We start from the raw sequence: 9702 nt of genomic DNA on the forward strand, positions 1-9702 counted from the left end.
TTTTTTTTTTTTTTTTTTTTTTTTTAGCGCGCGCCTAATCCAATCGCGGACAGTCAAAGATTAGTCGACGGAGTAAGCGAGATCTTGCATTTTATGGCTCACGCTTGTCACGCCTTGAGTGACATTATCGTTGACATGAATCAACGGCCGCCTAGAAACTTACGCTGTCGACCAATACTGGTGCAGCACTTTGGTTCAGCCTTTTTGCAACCTAGTATACCTATTCAAGTAGAGGTAAGCATATCGCTTGAAAATCGTCATTTTTTAAATGGTTCGATATTACGATAATTTGATTCAGTATTAAGTGACGATACATTTGTTTTTTTTTGTAGGCTCATATAAGTTTGAACGGTCGCACTGCTAATAGTAACAATAACGACGAGACGAATGAATCCGGCAATCAGCAAACGCCACAGTCGGACAACGCGGAACCGGCAACAACGCCACCGCCTACCAACACCGACGATGGCAATCAAGAACGGGAATCCGATAACACGGCACAATCGCAGACTGAACGACCTCAAGCAGCGCAATCGCCTTTCAGTGCGTTTCATATATTGCAGTACGATCTTGCAAAATGTTAGATAAATGTGTCAGAACATGTGATATATTGTTTTTAGGTACAGTATTCAATTTGCCGAATAACGTCGAAGTGCTGATGGAAGTTAGCTCAGAGAATAACATCGATGGCGGGTCAGGCAATGAACAGACCGCACCGAGTAACGATAACAACAATGGTAATTACACATATAAGTAAAACGGGATACATACATACGTTTGCGTATTTATATTTTTAAGAAATAACGTTTAAATTTTTAATATTTTCTGATTTGCAGGTAGGATGAATTCATTTCCACCGGGATATTTACTGCGAAATTTCATACACACCATGGCTGCCGCGCATATGGCGCACAGCGGTATGAACATAAGCACGAGAAATCCGCCTGCTACCACCACTGCGGGAACTCAAAATATTCTCTCCTCGATGGATAGTGGAAGCACGAATACTAGTCAGAGTACTCAAGCACGGTATAACATTCGCCGTAATCGTATTTTTCTGTAAATATTTTTTTTCTTTTTTTTCTTTTTATATTCTCACATGATATTCTTTTTCTTTCTACGATGTGTTTGTAACGTGATTTTGTGATTTTGTCAGAGGTAACACCGGTACTCATCCTACCACCGCCACGCAAACTCGAAGTACGTCGCGACCGCACGTGTTCCATCACCATGCTCATCCGGTTGGTCCTGGCATGAGCATCGGATTGGGTCTCGAGTTCGATCCTTATCTTCCGTGTAATTCGCATCATGTTTATCGCACTCCGGCGAGCGCCACGTCCAGCGCCACAACGGCAACAGCTTCTTCACAAACAACTCAAACATCTATGTCGGACGCTCAGAATCAAACAAGTCAAACCGGTAGATAAAAAAAAAACAAAGAATAAAAATATTTCTCTTTTATGTATAAGAAAACGGTATTCTTTTACAAAAGTGTAAAAAACTTATTTTTTAGCAACCACTTCAACCACAACCACCAGTGCCACACCCACAAATACAACATCGACAAACACAGAGACGACTAGTAGTAATCCTTCCGTAAATTTGTCGCAACCGAGTCAATCGGCAGGCGCTCAATCGCAGACTGACATTAACATAGACGGCATCGATGAGGACGATATCGGTAATTTATATCTCGATAGTTACAAGCGAGTTTATCTGATAGTGTTTCGAATATATATTAATTTCTATATTGATTACGTTGCAGCTCCAAACCTGGTAGAAGATATTAGAAACATGATGTTAGCTCTGAGTGATCAGATGCGAGGAGGAATGCTAAGTGAAAGGTATTGTCTAATAGAGGAATTAAAATAGAGGGGCGTAATTATATTTGTCACGAATGCGCACGATGCTAATTGTATAACAATTCTTTTGGCGATCAGTTCTATGGGAATGAGCCTTACTCTGGCCGGTTTGTTTGAGAACGCTGGACTGTCTATGGATCTTTTCGCGTCGCCCGAATCCGGCGAAAGGGACACTTTCCTCGTCGATCTCTTTATAACTTTGGTAATTGAATCGCTCATTTATCTACTTACGTCAACTTTATGCAAAATTTGATTATTAAAAAAAAACTTCGTGTACGCAGGCGCGAAATATGTCTGTGGACGGATTAATCAGACTGCGAAATGGTCTGTGGGGACCTCTTTCTCGTCTTCGGTGGCCGCTGCAAGTCTTCCTGCAGGATACATTCCCGAACGCTCCGTCCTCGACCGTTCTTCAAGAGCAAGTGATCGACCGTCTATTGTCTCAACTGCGTCCTCACATCCGGAATCTTCTTACGTCCGAAGAAATCAGCAGCAGGAATGACTCCAACGTTGATCTTTGCGCAACCATTGAATCGCTAATCGTTCGTCACACGAGAAGCATACTTAAAATTCTATTTGATAATGGTTGGTATTTTGATTTCAATCAACTTTAAAATCACATTAAATGTATCACGCGTTGAATTTACAGAAATCGATAATGCGACATTTGGACGGGAGATGTTGAAGATTGTGACTAATTTATGCAAACAAGTCTGCATCGTGCTGCGACATACTTTGCGCGGCGGTGAAGCTGGAATGGAAGCGATCGTAACGCGTTTAGTGGTTAGTCTTAATTCCTCGAAGTCAAAAATGCGTGAATACTTTCGATACGCTTTGATATAATATTTTTTGATATTTCTTATCCCGTTTTAGGATTTGATGGACGGTGGCAATTCCACTCTCCGTCAGTGGGTGCTGGAAATATTTATCAACTTGCTCCGTACTTATTTGTCGTCCTTGTCGCAACCTCCGGATGCGGAAATCACACCAATTTTGATTTACAAGGACGCATCATCATCTCAGCAATCGACAACAGTATCTTCAGCTTCGACCCGTCAACCTGCACAAGCATCGCAACCCGAAGACGAGGTATCTATTCTATTCGCATCTTTTTTCTTATACCGTTATATAATGCAACAATTATAATAATTCAAATCTTGGTGAATATATAGCCAATGGAAACCGAATCTCTGGAACAACAGCCAACACGCGAAAGACTAGTACTTGAAGATCGAGAAGAAATATTAGGAACATTTCCCGGACACGAAACTTTACCATCGGTACGGTGACAAAGAACAGAAAAAAATTCATATATTTCAGTTACTTTTTGATAAAAAATCAATTCTTAAGTTGATCTCAATCATTTTTGTGTTGCAAACCTCCGCGCTTTTTTTTTTCAGGATTGGGTGCCGATTATCGCGCGCGACGGCGTGAGGCAACGTCGACAGTTGGAGACGCAGGTACTAATGCCCAAAGCCGCATGTATGACGACATGTAGCGACGCGTACCTGGGCGGTTTGCCGAGCAAACGTCGCAAGTTGGTCGAGCAGCAGAAGCCGCGGCTTCTAGTCAGCCCCACGCCGAATCACACCTCGACGATCGCGGCGTCTGTGGAGCGACTGATCAGAGAGGGAGTCGGTCGCGCCGGCGTCGATGAAGTCGAGGGCGCCGCCGTGGCCGTTGCGGCGGATCCCGCTGTGCAACGCGCCTTCGGTCAGGCGATCAGGGACTGCTTGTTTCCGTATCGATATGGCACACCGGACTTTCCGGACCCGTCGCGCTTTCCCAACGCGACCAAGTACTTTGCAAATCAAGACCGCCCGCCGAAATAATAATTTATACGGGAAGGTATATCACATTTCGATACGCATAATTGAATTTTACAGTACATTAGGCTAATTCGAATATAGCTGCAAGTATAGTATACATTGTGTAATCTCGAGAGAGAGAGAGAAAGAGAAAGAGAATTGACGCAAGAAACACCAGTTTCGTAAATTATACATCTTATAATTTCATAAAGAGAAAGATATTGATACCTTCAGAATATAAGAATATTTTTTTGACAAATCTAACGGCTGATCGAGATGGGGGGGTGCTGAGATGCGCCTACATGTACGGTAGCTCCTCTTAAACTCGGAAGATCGAAGCGCGCCCAGGTTTGATAAGTAAATCGGAGTACTTGCGCCTAAAACCACAACTATAATTTGTTGCTCTAGAAGAAAAAAGGATTGTTAACCTGTAAAGTGAGTTTACCTTTTTGTTTTATAATGATAAAGACACAAATTAGGAGAGTGAAGATTCTTTTGAGTAAGAGGAGCTACTGTATTATTATTATCTATGTATGTATTCATATCAATATCCGCTTTGATAGTGTCACTGTTAGTGTTCAGGTTAAGTTTATGATTGATACGATAAGCAACTCTTGAAATATGTCTCCGAATTCGAATTTTCTATTATGTACTTCGCGAAGGAAAAAATCAACTATGAATTAAAAAAAAACACGAGCAACCTGTGTATATACATAGTTGTAAAAATTGTTAGGTATACATCCATCTATTTATAGTTTCTGCACCTCTTAGTTTTCTCAATTGTCTTTCTCACTTGCAAGATTCTCTCTTTTTTCTTATTATATTCGTCTTTCTCTCGTTAGATTTTTTTTTTCCATTTTTCCTCGCTCGCTCTTGCGAAAGTCTGTAAACAATAATTGACATTTTTGCGGAAAAAAAAAACATCTCGCAAATGCGCTTGCCAGTTCGTTCTGCGAGATTATCGAAGCAAACAAATGTCAATCATTTGGTTCACGCGACTGCACGCCAGAAATTTAGAGCGAGTGTGTAAGTAATTATAATCCTGAACCATTTTTTTAGTTTTCTTAAAAGCGTAGGTCTGACGCATTTTACTTGACTTTAAAAATATTTACAAAACTTTGAAAAACTTTTCTGGCATTTTTTTTCTACCAATGTGTCCTATTTTTTTTTTTTAACGGAAAAAAACAGTTTTACATAATTTATTTTTAATGACTTTTTAAGGAAGTTTCGAAAGATGCCGAACAAAGCAGATCATCAGAGGTTCAGAATTAGTGTTAGAAAAATAGACAGAATTTGTTATGTTTTTTTCTTTTTATAATTACACGTATCTGATAATGTAAAATCTTCGTTGAAAGCGGACGCGCGTATGTCACAACAGACAAATACACAAATTTATATGACGCACGCGGTCAAACTCTATCTCACAAACAAATTCTTACGTATCGGATGTTTTGTGTAGATAAGCAATTGTTCGACATCCGATGGCTTGGGAGAAGCTTTTTTTTTTCGAAGCGACGCATATTCCACGAGTAAAATACGATGAAGAGTAGCAAAAGTACACATCTATCTGTACGATATGCGTGACCATAATAACACTGTATATGTGGAGTAAGTTAATCGTTGTAATAACCAATTATACGAAGAAACAAAGAAAATAATAAAGTTGTGTATCCCTTTTTCCTCTGTGTATTCCTTTATGTTGCAACAATTCTTCTCCCTCGATTCCTCGTAATCGAATTGTTGATGATCATCGATTCGAACGCGTTTAAAGTTAACACGAAATACTCTTCCAAACGAGGCTAAAAGTAGCGTGTTGTAATATAAACACGCGGCGAGCAAATGGAACGGATAATAACGCATCGGACGTAAGTAGGACGCACAATTATACGATACGTTAGACATCAAGTTCATTTGTATTTTATTGTTTCGATTTATGTTTTATTCATGACGTTTTAATTTTTTTATTTTTATCTTTCTATTTATTATTAATCTCCGATCGCGTTCGTATTATCGCTATGCGCCATGTGCCACCCGTGGCGTGTAACAACTGTAATTTGAAAGAGCGTCCCGACTACACACACCCCCCACAACGGAGAAATCGGACCGTTTCACGCCCGATTCAACTCTTCTCCTTCTCGATATCGTCGATTAAATTTTCATACTCGCGCAAGCTGCAATGAAGTAGAAAGGGAATAAATCGCAATTTTTAGCTCTCGTTCGCATCAGCGAGTTATTTCAAATTTTAAAAACGAGAGAAAGAGAGATCACTCGAGTTTGTTTTTTATTTTTTTTTTTTTTCAATAAATTTGATATCTTGAACATCTCCGACTGTGACAGAAATAAATTTATTTCGCTCGTCCCTCGTGATAATTTTGTATTTGCACATGCATAAATCCCCGTACATATATGTCGGAAAAGTAGACGTACGTATTATAAAAACATAAGTAGATGTATGTATACATATGTATTAAAAAATTTTCCCGTGTGACACGATCGATGTATTTGCGACAAGTGTAGCGATGAAAACAATGACGGATGATTTGATTTTCGCGTTATCGCGCGCGCGCGATCGCTCTAGCACCGAGAATCTTAACTCGATGAGAGATGAGACCTCTGAACGGTTTCATCAATCGTGCACGTGGTGTAGAGTATAAAAAAGATGAACGCGCTGGCAGTCTCTTTGATCGCGCTCGGCGATTGAGGCGATACCGGCGATTCGACATTCAGGTGATCAGTTAAAGACGGATTTTTCGCAGTCGAGACCGGCTTGGGCTCCTTCTTCGCCAGTCCTCGCTCTATAGAATTACGAATACAAATGCGCGATGTAATATCTCTCTCTTCGCGCAAGCCGGAAGAGGAGATGAACCGAGAAGAGACACGCTTAACTCGATGTTTCTGCTGATGTCGTCCGCTACCGGGCAGAGAGCGCAAAACGGCGTTGAACTATTTCGAAGAGAGAGAGAGAGAGATATCCGGAAAGGAAAAGGCGTCGGTATTAATTGGCCGCGGACGAGGAACATGGACGATAGTCGGCGGGCGGCGGCTTCGGAGGTGCTTTTTCATACTGTTTTTTCATACTGTTTTTTTCATACTGGTTTTTTCATACTTTTTTTGCTTCACGGCGAGAAAGACGACGATGTTCCCCGTCGCGGCTCCCTTTCCGCGCTTCGAACACAAGAGACCAACGGGAATACAGCTTCTCCTTCTCGTTGTCTTTCTCTCTCTCTCTCTCGCTTTTTCTCTATATATCTCTAGGTATATATTCTCGACCGCGTATACCGCGTACACCACGTCCGCGCATACGTATACGTGTATACACGCACGTACACGCCGCGGCTGTCGCGGGGAAGTGCGCGTAGAAAGGCATAATAAAGGCAGAGCATAGAAGAGAGAGTAGTGTACGGAGGTCCGCGCGGACTCGACGGCCGGCTGTCGTTCGATCCAAACACGGACGCGCGCGATTGGCCGGCCGGTCGCCGTTCTTCCGGTCGGATTGGTCTTTTTCACCGCGCGAAGACGCCTCTTTATTCGGCGCAGGGCGTCGCCGTGGATTTTTATACACGCAGGTTGGCCGCGCCGGGCCGCGCGCGATTCTTATAGGCGAGCACGTTTCACCCGCGAGACCGAGTCCGCGCGGATCGACGTCGCCAGGGCCGTCGCCACCGCTGGCTGCCGCCGGTCGTTCTGCTACGAGGCCGAGGGTTAAGACGCCTTGGCAATCAAGTAGAACCTCGGGCAAGCAGGGACGGTTACGGCGCGTTGGTACACGAAGGAGGAGAGAAAGAGAGAGAGATGAAAGCGTACACACGAAGGCGGCCATATTTAGAGAAGGAAATCAGCGAAGAGCATTTCGCGCCGCGTACCACCAAGCTACTCCTCCTCCTCCTCCTCCTCCTTCTCTTCCGCTGCCACCCTTCATTCCTCCACGACGACGACGACGACGACGACGACGACCACCTTATCGTCTCACTCTCGTTCTCCCCGGCTTCGGTTCGATCTCTCTACACCGGGGGCTCTTTCCGCAGCCCGTCGCTCAGATGAATTTGACGGATGAAAAGTAACCGGCTGCCCTCTGTCTCACTCTTTCCTTCTCTCACTCACTCACTCTCCGGAACGCGCGCGTTTTCTCCAACGCCTTTTCCACCCGTGCGATACCTACTTCGCCGCGGTGAATATTAACGGGAAAGGGGGCGCGAATAAGTCACGTATTTTTTTTTTTTTTTTTTTTTTTTTTGCGTGTAGCGGCGCTAATAACGAGTCATCTCCGCACCCTTCTCTTCCTCCTCCACCAGCCTGCTCCTTCGCGCGACACGAGAAAATGCTTACGGACGTTTCTTCGGCGCGCGAACATACACACGCGAGCGTCAATGGCGTACACGCGCGTAATCACGCGCGTCGAGCCGTGCGAGGAGGATGGCTCGGAGCTTTCCGAGGGCTTTTTTTTGCGCAGCCAGAGGCGCGTTGTTGCTGCCCGTCATCGTCGTCGTCGTCGTCGTCGTCGTAGTCGGCAGCGGCGAAAATCGCGCGAGAAGAAGAGCTTTTTCGACGTCGCGCCTACGTGGCGTGTAATGCGATTTCTCCTTCGTGCTTCCCTCTCATTTCTCACATGCGCGCGAGCACGTCACTTTTTTTTTTCTTTTTTTTTTTTTTATACAACACTCCGCACGGATCAGTGGATATTTTATTATTTGTCTTATTCCATCGCGGTCTTCGACCTCGCGCGATTTTTTGCTGGAAAAAATATCCCGCGACTCAATATTGACGAAGAATTTATACAGTTCAGAGAAAACGAGATACGCTGTGTGTATAAAAATATCGTTAAAAAAGCAGTTCCGGTGAAATGAAAAAAAGATCGTCGGAAGAACTCAATATCTAAAAGCTTCATATTCAAAAAGAAGGAACAAATTTTTTGGCAACGAGAGCGTCTGTCCGCATCAGACACCGGAAACATTAACGTAAGAATGTCTGTCGTATTGCTTTTCGCGATATGTGCGTAATCCGTGCGTATCGCAATGTAGCGCACCGATTCACGGCCGAGCCAATTGGCAGTCGTTACAATCGCGCCCGGCAAGAATAATGCCAATTAACACCCCCATTTGTTTTTTTCAGCGATCCGACTGCTCGGTTGCGCAAACACGGTATATATCCAGTTTGCATTTTGTCCGGCGCGAGCGACAAAGTTTTTCAGCTCGAAATATTTTCCAGTGCGATTCCCGTCGTGCGTTAGTCAACCGGACAAGCGCATCATCGCCAAATTTGCGCGTATAAGCTAAACACAAAGCTGCACTTTGCGGTCTCTCGTCTGTATATGTAACGTCGCTTTCGAGCAAACACGGTTTAAATAAAACTGTTTAAATCGTTTTATTTTTTTTTTTTTTTATGTTACACAGCGGAATGTATTATTTAATCTTGTCTCTCACTTGGACTGGTGCGTTCTCGAAGATGTGCGTTCAATTAACCAGTGCTTTTAGGAAAAAAAAAAACAAAAAACAAAACAAACAATCGGTTCTTTAGATTTATCGCAGAATTTTTTTCGTTTTATCATCGCGAATGATAATTGCAAACGTCAAGTTTGCGTTGATCTTCGCGAAATGTAAAGGAACCTGATATCGATAACCATGTGTGTGTGTGTGTGTGAGAGAGAGAGAGACAGACTCTCGATAAGAGACGAAAAGAATTCGCGATATAATACTTGAAATATTGTATTTTATATCGGACGCGTACACACGCGCGCGCGTGCGCGCGCATTACACAATGTACACACACTCGACGATGTGTGTGTGTGTAGCGACGATAAAGAACGATGTAAACTTGTGCGCGCGCGGGTATGAATCTGGACCCGATCCCGAGAATGAAATACGAGCATTATCAACCACTTAGTTGGTCCGCGCGTTATCTTCTTAAATTCTTCGTATTATTTCTATGACTCGCAGTTGCGAGTCCGTCTGAGTGGAACATTGATAAGATGGGGAAATAGCGTCGTTATTTCCCATCAGGCGTTCCAGTTTTTGCGTCTTAGTCACACGGCACTT

General features: G+C 43.3%; 1 protein-coding gene across 2 annotated transcripts in view; it reads left to right on the forward strand.

The window, feature by feature from the left end:
• Positions 1-5349, forward strand: part of LOC109858492 (large proline-rich protein bag6-B-like) — an 8195-nt gene extending 2846 nt beyond the window's left edge. Inside the window, exons 8-20 of one of the 2 annotated variants that reach the window (XM_020435811.1) lie at positions 28-234; positions 333-543; positions 621-737; positions 837-1059; positions 1157-1419; positions 1514-1681; positions 1766-1844; positions 1941-2064; positions 2144-2447; positions 2512-2645; positions 2736-2951; positions 3035-3142; positions 3263-5349. In XM_020435811.1, the coding sequence (XP_020291400.1) occupies positions 28-234; positions 333-543; positions 621-737; positions 837-1059; positions 1157-1419; positions 1514-1681; positions 1766-1844; positions 1941-2064; positions 2144-2447; positions 2512-2645; positions 2736-2951; positions 3035-3142; positions 3263-3694 (2586 nt within the window). In that variant the 3' untranslated portion in view covers positions 3695-5349. The remainder of the gene's footprint in view (positions 1-27; positions 235-332; positions 544-620; positions 738-836; positions 1060-1156; positions 1420-1513; positions 1682-1765; positions 1845-1940; positions 2065-2143; positions 2448-2511; positions 2646-2735; positions 2952-3034; positions 3143-3262) is intronic. The other variant, XM_020435821.1, reaches the window with a different exon arrangement.
• The last annotated feature ends 4353 nt before the right edge of the window (positions 5350-9702 follow it).

Source organism: Pseudomyrmex gracilis, unplaced genomic scaffold (assembly GCF_002006095.1).
Source record: "Pseudomyrmex gracilis isolate BER0280 unplaced genomic scaffold, ASM200609v1 scaffold_6, whole genome shotgun sequence".
Taxonomy (NCBI): domain Eukaryota; kingdom Metazoa; phylum Arthropoda; class Insecta; order Hymenoptera; family Formicidae; genus Pseudomyrmex; species Pseudomyrmex gracilis.